The sequence below is a fragment of the Symsagittifera roscoffensis genome, chromosome 4 (assembly GCF_963678635.1).
Source record: "Symsagittifera roscoffensis chromosome 4, txSymRosc1.1, whole genome shotgun sequence".
NCBI classification, from domain to species: domain Eukaryota; kingdom Metazoa; phylum Xenacoelomorpha; order Acoela; family Convolutidae; genus Symsagittifera; species Symsagittifera roscoffensis.
In genome coordinates this window covers 21180499-21199105 of record NC_087065.1, presented here as the reverse complement: position 1 = coordinate 21199105, position 18607 = coordinate 21180499, and the positions used below count along the sequence as shown (strand labels likewise).

General features: G+C 35.4%; 1 protein-coding gene across 1 annotated transcript; it reads left to right on the top strand.

Moving 5' to 3' along the window:
- The first annotated feature begins 876 nt into the window (after positions 1–876).
- On the top strand, positions 877–9398 carry LOC134843825 (beta-mannosidase-like). Its single transcript, XM_063860117.1, has 6 exons — positions 877–2864; positions 3008–3660; positions 5344–5504; positions 7581–8141; positions 8434–8699; positions 8850–9398. Exons 1-6 carry the CDS (start codon positions 2262–2264, stop codon positions 9360–9362), a joined length of 2757 nt encoding a protein of 918 aa, XP_063716187.1. The 5' UTR covers positions 877–2261; the 3' UTR covers positions 9363–9398.
- Positions 9399–18607: the final 9209 nt, after the last annotated feature.

Here is an 18607-nt window from a genome sequence, read left to right as displayed (position 1 = left end):
GTTGCTGCGGCTTTGTTGTTTGTATTGCGAGTGGCGCGAAGCTTCGCCTCTGTGTACGATATTTTGATCGCTGATTAGTTTCTTATAGTTACTTAGAAAAGCCATTGAACTGTTTCACAGATTAAGGTCCACCGAATAAGATGTTACTTGCTTTTATAACTTTGTTGTTCCGACCATTCAAAAATGGGGAGGATCTTTGAATTCGGGTGTTTTAGTTTTCTTCTTTTTGTTTGCCACGCAAAATCAGGTACCAATAATAAACATCGGAATGGGTCGTGTTATATATCATATTAAAGTTCTTTTAGTCGTTAAAATTTTTTTTTCTCTGTGTCGAGAAAAACCGGTTTTGAATTTTTAATTTTAGTCTAATTTTGAGCTAATAAGGTGAGCCTGCAGGCTTAAAACAGCTTATTTATGCCTAATTAAGCCGTGAAAACTTAATTTCACTCGAGTTAAATTGGTTTTGGAAGATTTTCAGCGCCGTTTTGGGAATCAAAAACTTCAACAAATTTCTGCAAAAATTATGATTAAAAAAAAAATTTACGATGTAATTTCGTATTTCTTATTTTCTTACTTCTTTATTTTTTAGGTTTTGGTCGGAACATTCTATGCTGCTTGCACAGTAACCGACTATTCTTGTTTTATTTTGAATTTGGATTTTATAACTGGTTTTCTTGAAACCGGAAAAAGCGTACCTTTGTTTATTGAAAAGTATTTCATATATTTTTTTGGCGTGGAATTTTTGTCACATCTTGACTTTTTAACAGCCTAGTAATGAAGCGGTAGCTGTGGCTTAATTAGAATTATCAACTTTTAACAAGGGCATTATTTCTGCGAAGAGTACCGTAAAATTTTCGAATAGTTTTATATCTCACTTTAAAGATGCAAAATGGAAATGGATCAGATTCACGACTGTTTTGCCCACCACTCAGAACAATGGGTGTATCTTAACAAGGGCCAGAATTTTGCTGCTTTTCTCTGTCCATCTCACGAAATAGTGTACAGTTTTGTCATTCGGAAGAATGGCCAACTTACGTACATGCGACAACGTATGGCGTTCTGTGAAGAAGTTTTACTTCGAATCTTTCCAGAAATCGTCAGGTTCGAGCCAGATAATTTTAAAATCGCGAAAACGAATTCTATAACTAATTTGGACTCTGTGCTGCAACTCCTGGAAAGTAAAAGTAGTGCGACGATTACAAACAGAAAAGAGTTTGCTGTCAATATCAACCTGAGTACTTGCGTTTACCGAAAAACAGTTGAGCTGCGGCCATTTGAATGTGTCTCAGCGAAATCATCAGTTTTCTCCGTGGAACTGAAACCGAAATGTGGATTATTCAACATTGAAGTTGATGATAATTTTCCGGAGCTCAGCTCTTTGACAAGACATAAGCTGCTTCTATTCAATCGTATGAAAGGTCATGATATCAAAATAGACTACTTATATGATCCGGCGGAATTGTTTTCAGGCGATTCTCAAACACAAGTTGATTGTGTATCAAATCTGATGAAGCATGGATCGAAATATTTGAAGCTTTATTTTAACTCGTGCAGAATGGATATAGATTCACTTCAAGATGAGATGACAAATGACTCTTCGTTTAGATTTTCAATCAGCGACCTGTCAATTCTTATTGCTGAAGCTCTAAGAAACTCTGGCGTTTTGAATCTGCTCAGAAAATGGCAGATTATGGGGACGATTTCTGTGAGTAAAGTTAGAGACATTTTAAAAGGAGACCCATTTCTAGTGGAAAGTCTTGAACACTCATCTGTTGACTATGGTTGCTTCAAGACGTTAATAAAAAAGCTTGAATTAGTGAATTTGGAGAAGAAATCTGATATGGTTAGTTTCGTGAAATCTTTGGATTCTGCTGATTACGTCCGTTTGTATCTGCTTGGAGCCTCGGGAGCAGACGTCTCGGTGTTTCTCAGTTTTATAAATAGTCGTGACTGTGTTAGTCAAGTTATCAGTGATGATATTTCGAAGTCCAGAAATATCGCTATGATTGAACTGAAAGGGTCAAAGCTGTTGTACTCTTGTAATCTGATCGATGTTGATTTCAAAGGAGCCAAGAATATCGAGAAGCAGTTCAATGAGCTTGAAGGTGCCGCAAAATACTGGAGGCGTGTATAATTACACGCATTGTAAATATAAACTCGGCTTAAGTATTATATCTCGAGTTCGAGACTGCAAATTCGAACTGTAAGTTGAATTTTCCTCTCAACTAGCTGAAGGAAAACAGCGGAGTCTATTTTGGTCGATGGATCTCCCTAGGACTTGTCTCATTTTGGCTTGCCTCTGTTTTTGGCTAGTTGAGTGTGTTGAGCATTACTTGATGCAAAGCTGGAATCTGTATCGGTCTGATAACCCTAAAGAAGTTTATACGAACATTACAATTCCCACATACGTGCATCTAGAGCTTCTTTCACGTGATATTATTGATGATCCTTATTTTGGATTCAACGATTTGAACTACAGGTGGATTCCGGAATCAAACTGGACGTTCTGGTTGGAGTTTGATGTTGGTTTTGGCACCGAAGCTGATGATAACAATTTGTTCTTGGTCTTTGAGGGAATTGACACCGTTGCATCTGTGACCTTGAATGGAATTTCATTAGGAGCAACAGACAACCAGTTTCGTTCATGGGTGTTTCCTGTTGATTCTCTGAGTAGTTCGGGTAATCTTCTAAGTGTCGAAATAGCTTCTCCTGTTGACTATGGAGCTATACGTGCTAAGCAGTATCCCTATCTAGTTCCGCAAGTGTGTCCCGTTGAAAGCTACAGAGGCTTTTGTTACTTCAACTTCATCAGAAAAGATGCATCTTCATTCAGCTGGGACTGGGGACCTGGATTTGCTCCTCAGGTGAGGAAAAAATTATCTTTGACTGCCCTTTCTGGAATATTGCTTTTTTTTCTCAACCTTAAGCAACCGGTAATGTGAACGCTTAGTTGAAAAGCATTATTTAGGTAATTTTCCAGCTTCTTAATGATTTTTTGACTGTTTAGGGTTTGTGGAAGCCTGTATACGTTCGAGTTGTTTCCAAAAAAGACATGCCAATCAAAGGTGTGTCTATCAATCTCTTCAAGAGTGCTTCTCGATGGACTGTCAACACTTCTGTATTTTCTCTGAACACCTCGTTTCCTGGGTCCTTCATTAAACATTGCAGTGACAGCCTGCTAATTACATTTTCAATTAATGCTCTCGATTTACAGATGCAAAGCAAAGCGGCTTGGTCCTCGGATGGAAATAGAATGACAGCTAGTTTCTTTGTTCCGGAAGAACTTCCTGTCAAACTCTGGTGGCCGAACGGTTTCGGAATGTCAAATATGTACAATGCTACTTTTGAGTTGTCTTGTCCTGCCTACAAAAGCAGCTTTTATACTACAAAAATTGGCTTCCGAGAAGTTGAATTGGTCCAGGACCCAATATTCGCTCAAAATAGTACTCAAGCCGGGAATTCATTCTACTTCAAAATAAACGGAGTCCCGATATTTGCCAAGGGCACGAACTGGATTCCACCAGATGCTTTCCAGACCAGAGTGTCGAAAGAGAAGTTGCGGTATCTGCTGAACTCTGTTAAAATTGCAAACATGAACATGCTTCGGGTTTGGGGTGGAGGAGTCTATGAATCGGATGAGTTCTACGATATAACTGACGAGTAAGTTTTAGTATTTAGTACCTAAAATAGAGTCTGTAAAAGTAATTTTCTGGGATTACGAGTATCGCTTTCTCATAAACGATGTCTGCAGTAGCTGACTTAGGGGAAGGGGGGAGGGTGAGATATTTTTTTCCTGGCCAATCAAAGGGTTCCCCTTTGTTACAGTTTTACTATTCATTTTACTATCGATTTTTTACCTTCCATTTTTTCTATTTTACCATCCAATTTTAGACGAATAACACCAAAAATTTTGCTAAAACCGCCTGTGAGGATGGAAAACTGGCCGAAAATAAAACACCGCGCATTTATCTTATATTTTTTCTCTGTAGTTACTCTGACCAGAAGAAGTAAAATTAATGTAGGTCAATTATGGGTTCACATTACGTAATACCCGATTCCCCCGTGTATTTATTACCCTTGCGATAAGCAAGGGTATTGCAATCGGGTACTTGACTTTTTCCCGTAAACAACTTTTTTCACAGGACTGATCTCTTGGAGCCTGGACTCTCCCTCATTAGATTTATTATGAGTTCAAATTCAATCAACTGTTCTGGCGTAAATGTAACACATCTGCTTAAGACGGCAAATGATTGTGGTTCAAATCCGGCCGGAACCTGTTTTTGCAAACTTGAGTTTTGTGCTTTTTCGGACTATAGTCCGTCTGTTTATTTTTGACGGCTTAGTTTCCGTAGCCCGATTTTTTGAAGGTTCAGCTTTCTTCTAAGTTGCGGTATCATCCATGCCGGCAGTTCGATTCCAGTCGGGACTTGAAAGTTCGGGAAACTGAATATTTTTTAAGAGTAATGAACGCAGTGAAGACTCTTATATAGGTCTTGCTGATTTTTTTAAAGGAAAAATTCTTAAAATGGGCATCAAAGTCTCTAATAAGTACAGATGTGCATTCTTTTATATTGATGTATTTATGAAATGCACTTTGGTAGTTACGCAGTTTTTGAGTTCAATTGAAATTAATCTGCTGAGTGTGACTTGAATAGCACTCTCCAAATACGAACGTGGAAATGGTGCAAAAAAACGTGAACGATTTGTAGTTTCGAAAATGGAATTTAATTTGTAGATTTTCTGTGGAATAAAAACATTACGTATTGATCCAGTTTTCTCAAGTTGGGTTAATGCTATCAAAATGCTCCAATCATAAATCGTTGTGAAAATTCAAAGAACCTAAAGGGCATCTATTTTTTTTTTGAAATTCGAAAGTTGTGATTTTTTCCACAAAGTCAGTGTTTTTATTTATGTTTACTCTTCGATTGGCTAATTTGGATTTTTGTCTTTGCTTAATTTTGCCGGCTTAGTTCCCGCAGAAAGGACTTGTTTCAAAATTCAGTTGCTTCTTAGCATTTCGAAAGCTTTTGTTAAGTTTTTTTATGGTGCAGGCAATTTTTTTCCGCACCTTATGGGCTTTGCAATTTTTGTGACGAACGATTTTGAAGGTTTTTTTAGTTTTGATTTTTCTTTGCATTTGATTTTAATCACGGTTGATCATGTTTGTATCGCAAGTGGTGCGAAGCTCAGCTTCGCCTCTGTTGAGTTTTCCATCTTGGATAAACTGTGCCACGTTGATAGTTAATTAGAAGTCTTCATGTCAAAAAATTTTGATTTAAAAGTTAACAGATCAGTTTTTGTGTAAATTGATCCTACTTAACGAAGGTAATTATGTTTGTTTAGACTTGGTATAATGGTGTGGCAAGACATGATGTTTGCCTGTTCTCTCTACCCCGTGGACGACCTTTTTCTATACAATGTAGAAATGGAAGTGAAAGAGCAAATATACAGACTCCGAGGTCATCCGAGTGTGGTGATCTGGGCTGGAAACAACGAGAATGAAGGTTTATTTTTTTGTTTCATTCGGTTTCGTTTTAGAAGAGATGAAGCCGCGATATGATCCAATGAAACTGTGATACGAGAGGCTTATCTGCTTCCTTTTAAACCCTGTTAATCTCTTTGATGCTTTTTTCGCCATTATACAGTTTGTCTAAACTTAAACCTACTCTGGTTTTTGATTAAAACTAAAATTAAGCTTTTGATGGAGGAAAACTAAGTCATTTAAAAAGACTTTTTGGAGATGAGCGGTAGATGCTTGAGCATTTGCTATGCTGACGGATATGTGATCAGACTTGTGATAAGTGGATCTCCTAATTTTTTCCCCAACCTAAATTGCGGTACCATTGATTTCAATGAGTATTTGTTCCAGATAGAACTCTATTTCAGATAGACTTTTTATAATTGCAAAGAGACTTCTTATATAACGTTGGAGCCTGGACGGTTCCGATTGGAATTTTTGTCCTCTCAATTTTTATTTGAATAAAAAATATTATGTAAGAAAATTGAATTTTCCTGAAAAAATGTCTTTCCAAATATCCTCCGTCCCGCAATATGTCTAGGTTCGCAACTTGTTTTGAGCTCTTATTGGCGTCTATATCTTCAATCTAGAGGGAATAAAATCTCCGTCGTTTATTGAGAGTCACTGATTGTAGTGAAGACTCTTATATAGGTCTTAGTGATTTTTTGCTCGTTTTTTTTCTCCAAGAAACAGTCTTGAAATGCTCTAGTACCTACAGATGTGCGTTCATGCATATTAATGCCTTATATTTTGTTTCCTCTGGTTTCGCACAAGGTTCCGATATTATTTATGAGGACGATAAGACTCCGGTCTCAAGTTTTAAATTTCGAATGTTCATTTTTAATCCCATTTGAAACCCTTTAATAATTTTAAACATGAAAAAACTTTGGATTTTTAATTTCTTTGTTTTTCTTTATTCAACAGCATCAACTTTCGAAGTCCTCTTTGATAGTTTTTGAGTCTCTTGCTGTTTTTATGCCTATACTTGTTGTATCGCAAGTAAGGCGAAGCTCAGCTTCGTCTCTGCGTTATGTTTGCCAACAACAAAATCAGATGAATTAATTGGCACTTTAAGTTTTGCTCTGATACTGGCGATCTTGCTTCATCTAAGACTGTATTAAACATAAATATCCCTTTTTATTTTCCGATTTTGGCTAGTTTCGAATAAATTTAGCCTCTTTTGCGCGTTCATTTTGTAGCTGTTCACGTCTACTGATTTTAGTGTTTTAGTTCACTAGTTTGACACCATTAATTCCAGCTGTAAAAATTTGTTGTTTCAATTGCTGAAAGCGAGTTTTGTATTCGAGTTTGTTTTAGTTATTTTTTTCGTTGCATAATCAAGTACCACAAGTAACCATCGAAAAGTTGGGAGAGTGATACATCATGTTCAATGCCGTTTAAATCGTGATTCAAGCGACTCAGCAAAATTTTCAACAATTTCACTCATTATTGAGCGAAACCGTGGTGAATTTTTTGGTTGTTAGTGCAATTTCGAGCGAGTATTATTTGTAAGATCGAGTAATTGTTTATAATTTTTTATTAAATTCGGAGTTTTCGTTCCTGGACGTCTGTTCCGTTAATAGAACAGCATTCCAAACAACGTTTTGAAGATTTTTTAGTTGTTTTTTTCCGAAATTTTTTTTCAGATTTTTGGACTTATGGCTTTCCGTTCCTGTGTGCTAATTTACAGTGCTATTTGGTGTGGTATCGTAAGTGTTAGAAATAAATTTAAATCATTTTTTTTAGGTTTTCCCTTTTGTTCTCGGTTTTATTTGAACAAGGTTTCGCAGCTACGTGAATATTTGAACAAGGCAGTTTTTCGGGTGAATGACAGGAAAAAAGCTTTTTTCGCAATAAGTTTTTACTGAATGGATGGAGCTTTTTCGCAATAAGTTTTATTTTTACTGAATGGATGGAGCTCTTTTATTCTATTATATAGTGGTATCGTTTTGCATTTATTGGGATATCTTAGGCTCTGGAATAACGTAGTTTTTAAAGAAAAGAGTTGTGCTTTGAACCAAATGACTAGTTTTCTGTATGACTGCTCAGATTGCTTTTTCAGCTGCGTTGTCACAAAACTGGTGGTCGGTTCCAGAATCCAGTCTTCCTCAGTTCAAGGCAGACTACGTAAAATTGTACGTGCACACAATACAAAATGTTGTAACAGACATCGATAACTATCGGCCGTATATTACTTCTAGTCCATCCAATGGCATAGAGTCGATCGCAGAAGGTTACGTAAGTTCAAATCCTTATTCGGATTTCTACGGTGATACACATTTCTACGACTACAACACAGATTGCTTCGAACTGAGTCATTACCCGATCACGAGGTTTGCTTCGGAGTATGGTTTCCAATCATGGCCTTTTTATTCTACCATCAAAAAAGCATCCTCGGAACAAGAAGTGCAACTTGACAGCACGTGGTTTAATGAAAGAAACCACCATCCAAGTGGAAATGAAGAGATCTTGAGTAACATGAATCGTCATTTTGGATACAAATTCCCGACACTGTCTAATACCAGCACAGATTTTGATTGGTTTGCATATCTCAGTCAGCTTGAAAATGCACTCTGTATAAAGACAGAAACGGAGCATTACTTGAAGTATCAAAATGTTATTGGTAAGAAAGTGATTTGCCTTTAATTAATTACTTTGCTCTAAGTATTTCATTATAGCAGGATTAGCATAACAGATAGTTTATTTGTTGGCCAAGTTTTGTTTTATGTGAAAAAGATCGCATTTCCAATCCAATGCAACTAGAGATAGATTATTTGTTGGTTGAGTTTTATATTATCTGATAAAAATCGTATTTTTTTTTTCAATTCAATGCAACGGAAGAAGTTCAATTGGGAACAAAAATATGCAGGAAAGTAGTCTGCCTAACTATAAAAATTGTTATTTTTTTATTTCAGATGCTTCTGGACGAGGGAACACTATGGGCGCAATGTACTGGCAGCTGAATGATATCTGGCAAGCACCCACCTGGGCGTCCATAGACTACTATGGCAAGTGGAAGATACTCCACAACTACGCATTCCTCTTCTTCGAATCAGTTCACGTGTTCGCACAGTATGATCTCACAAGCAAGGATGTGTCGGTTTTTGTGTCTTCTAATTTGAGAGAATCTTTTGAAGCGGAATTGCATGTTTTGCTTCTCAGTGTGAAGTCGGGTAAACAGGTGCGTCGAATTAGTAGCGAAGTCATGTATTAGATATTTTCGCACTCTCTTTCTGTGGATGCCCATTTTTTCATATTTTCAAAAAACTTAGGTACGCATTTACGGTGCATCAACTTGTCGCATCAACTAATAATGAATCGATGTTTTTAGGTGAAATCATCTTCGAGTTATCACAATATTTCTTCTAACTCTGCTTCGTGGCTTGGCCAGATTGAGGTTTCAGAGTTCACAGAGGGCACTGAATGCGCATCTGAAACGCTTTTCTGTTATATATACCTTCAACTTCTTCGAGATTCTCAAGTTATTACAACGAATGAAGTATATTTCGAAGGATTTGATAACAAATCGACGTTGCCATGTGCAACTGTAGAATTAGAAGGATACAATTTGAATAGTTCAGATGGCATGGTTGCTAATGTTTCTGTTCAGTTACGGGTCTCGAAAGTGGCGCTTTTCTTCTGGATCGATCATGAACCAAAGTTCATCGGTCTCTGGATTGATAATGGAAGACATCTGGCTGATAATTACGAAAGAAAACCATCCGATGAAGTCTTAGTGTCACGAGAATTCATTTTCTACAAACCCGTTGTTGCAGATAAAGTGTCTGAATTTATATCTGGTCTTAAATTTTTCTATTTGAATAGTCACCCAAATTGTATCTAGCTTAAAATTTTTATAATTAAATGAAGATGAAATCTGTTGGCTAAGTTTTTGATTACTCTTATAAAAAATCAAGAATGTCACTATTTGAATAGTTTCAAAGTGTCAATGAACGACTTAAAGACACTTAGTTAGTTTTTGTTATTTTTCCAGGAAAGTCTTGAGGTTTAATTTTTTGTGGTTTGAATCTTGAATTATTTCCCCAAAATTTGCCAAATGGAGGGCAAACTACGCTGTCTTAAAACAAATTTTCAAATGGCGCTAAAAACGGGATTGAGTTTTGGTTTTGAAGGTAGATTCCCAACGGAATAGAAAATAGCGATTAATCCAATTTTCTCAAGCTGGGTTAGTTTTTTCTGGTAAGATCAATCATAGGAAAGGTCAATCATAAAGGATTCTTGAACTTTAGATTTTCGAATGTAATTTTCCGGTTTTTTGCAATTATAGACTTTTCCTTGTGTCTGTTTTTTTTTTGTAGAAAAAATTTAATTGAAACTTTTGCATTCATTTTTATGAAATTTGTTTTTGTTCCGACTTTCGATGCGAAAGTAACGGAATATTTGTGCTCGGGGTGGGTTTTTTCTTCAGACAAATTTCGACTTCTTAACTAGCCATTTTTGACGGAAATTTTGTCCTGAGTTTAAATTTGAAAAGATATTTCAACTGTGATCATTTTTCGTAGAGTTACGGGGGTTTAAAGATTGCCGTTTTGGCCAATTTGGGACAATTAACGCGCGATATATTTCGCGCTATTAACGCGTAAGCGAGTTTTAATCCGTCTTAGAAATCGTTCCAAATGGGTTGGAAGAACCTTATTTGCCATAATTGATTTGTTACAAGAAGCGAAATCTATCCTTTTGTACTTTATATGGCGTGTGGGGGGATGTTTTTTTTAAAAAAAATTCAAATTTTGGAAGAAAATTTTTTCAATTTGTTTTATTACATTTATTTTTTTATGTTATTACTGCTCCATAAACCTTAAAAGGCAGTCGGAACATTCAGGGCTTCGCCCTGATACGAGCAGTCTTGTTTCATTTTTATCATTGTTATAGCAAATACCGGAAAGAGATTTTGCCTATGATTAATTGCTCCTGTAGGGTATGCAGGTTGTTTGGGTACAAAATTTTAAGAAAAGTATTTAAGTTCACTTTGGAGCGTTTGGATATTGATGTCCTGACGTACATTTTTTATCGGTTCCATCTATTGCTTATGAGAACGAAATGAATGGAGTTAATTTAGTATCTTGATTCCTCCTTATGTTGCAGGTAATTGATTTTATATAACAATTGCAAAAGAAAATCATTTTTTTTTTCAGCCTTCGATTTCTTAAAAACAGAGTGTATTCAAGTTTTTTGTTTGAGACACATAGTTTTTGATTTTCAGCTTTTAATTTTCTATCGCAAGAGGTGCGAGTTCAGCTTCACCTCTGTGTTGTATTTAAGGTGAGGTTTTTAGGTTGGCAGAGACTTTGCTCCAAAATATAATTCGAGACCAGCTGCTCATTCCGGCAACCGTTGAAATCGCTCTTAGGTAGCCGTTTTTGGCCTTTATGGGAATTATGAACAAACGAGTCATTTTTTTCAGCGACTACTCTTAGGATGTCTTCTAAATATTTACTTTTGTACTTCTTTTGTACTTCTTTTGTACTTTATATGGCGTGTGGGGGGATGTTTTTCTTAAAAAAATTCAAATTTTGGAAGAAAATTTTTTCAATTTGTTTTATTACATTTATTTTTTTATGTTATTACTGCTCCATAAACCTTAAAAGGCAGTCGGAACATTCAGGGCTTCGCCCTGATACGAGCAGTCTTGTTTCATTTTTATCATTGTTATAGCAAATACCGGAAAGAGATTTTGCCTATGATTAATTGCTCCTGTAGGGTATGCAGGTTGTTTGGGTACAAAATTTTAAGAAAAGTATTTAAGTTCACTTTGGAGCGTTTGGATATTGATGTCCTGACCTACATTTTTTATCGGTTCCATCTATTGCTTATGAGAACGAAATGAATGGAGTTAATTTAGTATCTTGATTCCTCCTTATGTTGCAGGTAATTGATTTTATATAACAATTGCAAAAGAAAATCATTTTTTTTTCAGCCTTCGATTTCTTAAAAACAGAGTGTATTCAAGTTTTTCGTTTGAGACACATAGTTTTTGATTTTCAGCTTTTAATTTTCTATCGCAAGAGGTGCGAGTTCAGCTTCACCTCTGTGTTGTATTTAAGGTGAGGTTTTTAGGTTGGCAGAGACTTTGCTCCAAAATATAATTCGAGACCAGCTGCTCATTCCGGCAACCGTTGAAATCGCTCTTAGGTAGCCGTTTTTGGCCCTTATGGGAATTATGAACAAACGAGTCATTTTTTTCAGCGACTGCTCTTAGGATGTCTTCTAAATATTTACTTTTGTACTTCTTTTGTACTTCTTTTGTACTTTATATGGCGTTTGGGGGGATGTTTTTCTTAAAAAAATTCAAATTTTGGAAGAAAATTTTTTCAATTTGTTTTATTACATTTATTTTTTTATGTTATTACTGCTCCATAAACCTTAAAAGGCAGTCGGAACATTCAGGGCTTCGCCCTGATACGAGCAGTCTTGTTTCATTTTTATCATTGTTATAGCAAATACCGGAAAGAGATTTTGCCTATGATTAATTGCTCCTGTAGGGTATGCAGGTTGTTTGGGTACAAAATTTTAAGAAAAGTATTTAAGTTCACTTTGGAGCGTTTGGATATTGATGTCCTGACCTACATTTTTTATCGGTTCCATCTATTGCTTATGAGAACGAAATGAATGGAGTTAATTTAGTATCTTGATTCCTCCTTATGTTGCAGGTAATTGATTTTATATAACAATTGCAAAAGAAAATCATTTTTTTTCAGCCTTCGATTTCTTAAAAACAGAGTGTATTCAAGTTTTTTGTTTGAGACACATAGTTTTTGATTTTCAGCTTTTAATTTTCTATCGCAAGAGGTGCGAGTTCAGCTTCACCTCTGTGTTGTATTTAAGGTGAGGTTTTTAGGTTGGCAGAGACTTTGCTCCAAAATATAATTCGAGACCAGTTGCTCATTCCGGCAACCGTTGAAATCGCTCTTAGGTAGCCGTTTTTGGCCCTAATGGAAATTATGAACAAACGAGTCATTTTTTTCAGCGACTGCTCTTAGGATGTCTTCTAAATATTAAACGATTTTTTTCCCCAGGAGTTACTGAAAAGATGACAGTTGAACCTATGAGTGTGCTAGATTTTTTTCTTACTCTCTGGTTTTTTAAGTAGCCGAATATTAGATGGTTTTACTGGCAGGTTTTTTTATTCAGCTAGTTTTACTGAATAGTTTTCAGAGAGCAGTTCTATTTAACCTTGCGATTAGCAAACGTATTACCATCGGGTACTAGACTCTTGAGTACCTTGATGTACCTTGGTTCACAATGCGTTCAAAATCTGAAGCGTCTTTTGCACATTTAGCCCCGCGGTAACGATTTTGCTTGGGACGGCAAAGGTGGGTTCGAATCTGACCAGGACCAATTTTTTTGAACCGGTAAATGTCCAGGTTGAAAAAAAATTTCGGCCTATTATTTGTCTGCTTATGTTTTGTCGGCTTATGTGCCACATCTAGGAATCATTTATTTTAACTGCAAACAATTTTTACTGCAGTTGTTTTTAGCATATTGAAAACCCGGCCGAATTGAACTTTTTTTTCACTATGTTCGTAATTTAGGCAGCTCGATTTGTTAAAATTTCACTTTTTTTTTATTTTGTCTTTATCGGTTTAATAATTTTCGGATTAACAAATATCGACTTAGTGGCCTCTTATTGCGTCGTTACGACCGAAAAAAGTTTTTGTGCTGGTGTCTGTGCTCTGAGGGTAAAAGGGACGTAGCATTTTTATAAGTTTAGATTTTTTTGAATGTCTTTCGGCATAAAGGGTTTCTGCTTAGGTTTTTTCGGCTTTGTTTTTTGCTTGGTAATTATAAATTAAAATCCAATCAATTATCCGGCGTATCTGGTGTAGAGGCAAAACAACAGCTTGAGACGGCAAAGGCTTGAGGATCGAATCCGGCCGGGCCCTTTCTTGCAAATTTGAGTTTTTGTGCTTTTTCGGATTATCGTCCGTCTTTTTATCGTCTTGGTTCCCGTAGCCCGATGTTCCAGCTTTATTCCCAGTTGCTGTACAAGACGACTAAATCTGGGAGTTCGATTCCAGCTGAGAACTGTTTTTTTTGCAAATAGAAACTTTTGGCTAATTTAGATTATTGTCTGTCAGCTTTTTTTGTCTGCTTAGTTCCACAGAAAGGAGAAAAGATTTTTTTGAAAACTTGCCGTCTTTATAGAATTCCCAAAGCTCTGCGTAGAGTTTCTAATGATACAGGCCATTTTGTTCCGGACATTTTATACTTTTGTTGCAATTTTTATTGACAGAAACGATTTTTTATTGACAGAAACGAGTTTTTTTTTTTTTCATTTGTTTCCCGTTCGATTTTAATCATAGTGTCACACCTTGAAAAAAAATTTGTGAAAAACAGCTCTGATTTAAATTGTAGATTTTCCCTAAATGTAAAATTGTCGCATGACTAAGTTTTTTGGTTGCTAATTGAAGCCATCCGTTTGCTGAAACTCCTCTCAAAGTTAACGGCCAAATTTTGCCAAGCGTCGCCATTTGTTACTATTTTACTACTTTCATTTTACCTGAAGGTGTGGAGTAATTAAATGGAGAGCTTTTTTCTCAGTCAAAACTGAATCTTGATGTTAAGTCTAAAAACTTCGAGGGCTAACTAACCGAGCTCCGTTCAAATAGATCAGTCTTACGAAAAATTACAATTTTTTTGAAGATCAGCAATCGCCAAATTTAAGAAAAAATGAAAAATGCTGAAACAACCAAAAATGTTGATTTCAATGGTGCCTTAATAATATAACATACGCTAGCTTGCGAGCATTGCGCGATACGGTCATTATAGCATAAGTCTCATATTTTATTGATAAGTGTTGTTGGGACTTTAACAATAACAAGACTGCTCGTATATCAGGGCAAAGCCCTGAATGTTCCGACTGCCCCATAATCCATATCGAATAGTTTTTTTGAGAAAAGAAAACATTAAAAAAACTAAATTTTGGACAATATCTAAGATCAAGTGTGAAACTTTGAGTCTTACGAAATTAAAACGACCGAAAAGCTAGCCTCAATTCAAATTGGAACGATTTTGTTGCGCGGGATAATTCGCCACGCGTAAATATTTCGCGTTACGTTTTCAGTTTTATGGATAAAATCTTCAAAGTGCGCATAAATTAGTTCAGAGCATGGCCAAATCTGCAATTTTTAAACTCCCAAAACCGTGCAAAAAATGATCGTAGCTAAAATATATTTTTAGATCTGATTGCAGGGAGTCTATATCTTCAATGTAGCATAAAAAATTTTTGTTAAAAACTATTATTTCGATCGCCGAAAATTGACTGAATAAAATCCACACCAAGCATAAATGTTCCGTTTCTTTCGAAAATGGGAACAAGAAGTTTTTAGGGACATTTTTGATAACCTGCGAAAGTATTGATGCACGGAGCTCAAGTAAAAAGATATTTTACATGTAAGCATTTTCCGTAAGTTTTGGAGGTTCGGAAGTTGGTCAATTTGTACGAATGAGTTATGCGCGCTTTTACACATCGATAATGCTTAAAGCGTGAGTGCGACTTATTTGAGAGCGGAGGATTAGATCAAATTGCGTCGCGTTCAAAAGTCGTTCCAAATTGAAATGAAGCAAACTTTACTGATCTCTTTTTACTACTTGGTACTTTCAAGTTGATTTTAGTTCGAGGCATATTTTTTATAACTTTTTGCATAATTCCTGCCTTCGTTTCTGGGGCTACTTTTTGCCGTATCTCGATTGTGTTTGCAAAAAAAGCTTCACTTCTGTGTGTAAAATAAAATTGCATACAGTGATGAAATGTATTATCCGGACAAAAAGAAAAAAGTTGGAAATTTTGAACGCGTTTTTCTCAAACTGTGTTGACATTGGGCAGAAAACAGCCAGAATATAATAAAATATAATATAGAATATAACCAGAGTATAGGTTGTTACTTAATTTTGCTTGCGAAATTCGGATCAAAAAGTCAACGCCAAGAAAAGGTCATTTTTGGCTCTTTTTAGCCAAACAACAACAGCGCCAAAACTACCGGGTCAGTTATTGAGCAAATTATGTCACAGTGAGCTAAAAACAATCAGCTCAAACCGTTTAAAATTTGGTTTTACATCTAATATTGGTATTTTGCATGGTGTAAATACAATTCTTGTTTGTCCAACAAAATTATGGTCGACAAATTTTAGGAAATTATAATCCTCGTAAACTTTATTGGTCTGTGTAAGAGGCTCACTTTGATATGGTTTGCTCAACAGGTGATCCGGTAGTTTTTGTGTAAAAAATTGCACCATGTTTTTTCTGCTTAAAGGCCTGCGCTGATTTTGCACATATTAAATCATAGTCAGCAAAGAAAAATAAACGGCAAAATAACTTCAGAAGTCATTGGTTTCTCCTTGTCCTCCTAAGTTATGGTCCGTTTTTTAATAACTTATTACGTAAGCACTATTTCCCTGATGTTTTCTTTCTTTGAGCACGTTGCTTGTGACCATCTGCAATCTCATGGGAGCATCTGTCCGCTGTTTCGTTTTTTGTTCGAATCGAAGGCGTACTCGCTTGATAGCGGTGCATTCGTTGACATTTACTTCATGTTTTGATTTTTAAAATTCACTGAAAAAGACTTAGCGTTCCTTTGCATCTTTAAGAAGCTCATTTTTGGTTATTTTATTGCGAAAAACTTGTCTACAATTTTTTATTCATCTGACCCGCTTCATATTTTGAAATTAACTCTGGATTATCTCAGGGTTACTCTTCCTAGACCTTAAATTTCTCTGCAAGAGATGTTGGTACGCTTTGGTTTTTAGTTGTTGTTTGCACAATGTGATCATAGAGCTAAGCTCAATGGTATACAATGCTGATGTAAATTATCCGGACGAAACGCACAAAAATTGAAATTTAAAAGGCGTTTTTCTCAAATTGGATCGACTTTAGATAAAAATAATACAAATCTTGCTTAGAATTTTAGCAGATTTAATAGAATTAATATGATGCAATTCGAGCACAAAATTTCACCCCAAAACAGATCATTTTTGGATTTCTAAGTCAATCAGAAATTGCGCCAAAATTAGCAATCTCCAAAAAAATGTTAAATAAGTGCTTTTATAGTAAAAATGACATTTTTTATCTGAAAAACAAAAATCAATTAATTTTTTGGCGATTGGATTTTGCTTAAGCTTTGTTGGGCTACGTAAGAGGCTGCTTTTGATATCACGTCGCTATTAATTGACTCTGTAGTTTTGTCGTAATTTCTGATTACAGATTATAAATCTAAAATTTATCCGTTTTTGGGGTTAAATTTTGGGCTCGAACTGCGCCATAATAATTTTGCTAAAATCTAAGCAAGTTTTGTCTGCATGGTTTTTGTCAAAAGTCGGCCAGTTTGAGAGAAATTCCTTTTAAATTTCAAATCTATTATATATTTAAATGCGGGCTTCACTATCTCGCCATGTTTAAGCTTTTTCAACGTATTATTTTTGCATGTTTAAGCTATATCGTATATTGCAATGGTTAAGATTTTTTTTCGACTTTCCCATTTGATTTTAATGGTTTTTTACCGAGATTAAATTAAGCAGCCCAATATAGAATTAGGGGTGGCGATTTTGGCCTCCAATTTTGAATGCTCGAATCATTTTAGTTAACGAGATAAGACGATTTTTGTGAAATTTTCAAATAACAAAATAATTTACATTATATATTTAAATGCGGGCTTCACTATCTCGCCATGTTTAAGCTTTTTCAACGTATTATTTTTGCTTGTTTAAGCTATATCGTATATTGCAATGGTTAAGATTTTTTTTCGACTTTCCCATTTGATTTTAATGGTTTTTTACCGAGATTAAATTAAGCAGCCCAATATAGAATTAGGGGTGGCGAATTTGGCCTCCAATTTTGAATGCTCGAATCATTTTAGTTAACGAGATAAGACGATTTTTGAGAAATTTTCAAATAACAAAATAATTTACAAAACTTGAATTTTTATTATTTTTTAGAAGTCTGAAATTCCCAACCCTGTAGTTGTGTACTGTCAGAGTACTATCAAGGATTGTGAATCTTGCCTCCAAATGTGACTGCTCAAATCCTTGTAGTTTTCGAGGTATGACGTTTTTTGTGATTTTTTCAAAAATTTTCAGAAAACTTAAATTATTATTTTTAAAAAATCTGAAATTCCCAACCCTGTAGTTGGGTACTGTCAGAGTACTATCAAGGATTGCGAATCTTGCCTCCAAATGTGACTGCTTAAATCTTTGTAGTTTTCGAGGTATGACGTTTTTTGTGATTTTTTCAAAAATTTTCAGAAAACTTAAATTATTATTTTTAAAAAATCTGAAATTCCCAACCCTGTAGTTGGGTACTGTCAGAGTACTATCAAGGATTGCGAATCTTGCCTGCGAATGTGACTGCTCAAATCCTTGTAGTTTTCGAGATATGACGTTTTTGTGATTTTTTCAAAATTTTTCAGAAAACTTAAATTATTTATATTTTTCAAAATCTGAAATTCCCAACCCTCTAGTTAGGTGCTGTCAGAGTACTCTCAAGGATCGCGAATCGTTCCTCCAAATATGACTGTTCAAATCCTTGTAGTTTTCGAGATGTGACGTTTTTGTGATTTTTTCAAAATTTTCAGAAAGTTCAAATTAATTATTTTTCAAAATTTGAAATTCCCAACGCAATATTTCGGTGTTGTCAGGGTACTCTAAAGAGTTGCAAATCTTGCCACATGCGACTGCTCAAATGCTTTTAGTTTCCGGATGTGGCGTTTTTTGATTTTTTCAAAATTTCTCAAAGAACTTATCTACAAAGAAATTCAAATAATTTGAAACTACCAACTCGATGAAGATACAACCTTATTGTCAGCGTACACACTGGAGTCTCAAATCTTGCCTCTTAATATGAATGCTCAATTCCTTTCAATTTCCGAGATAGGACGTTTTTTTTCAATTTTTTTTTCGGGAGGCAGGTTTTAAAAAATTCACAAAATTTTGAATTCCTAACCCTATAGTAGGGTGCTCTCAGGGACTCTCATTGGTTGCAAATCTGGGCTCCAAATTACTCCAGAGGCCCATTAAGTTTTCGAGATGACGCTTTTAAAATGGGAATTTAAAAAATTGAAAAGTTCGAAATTACCA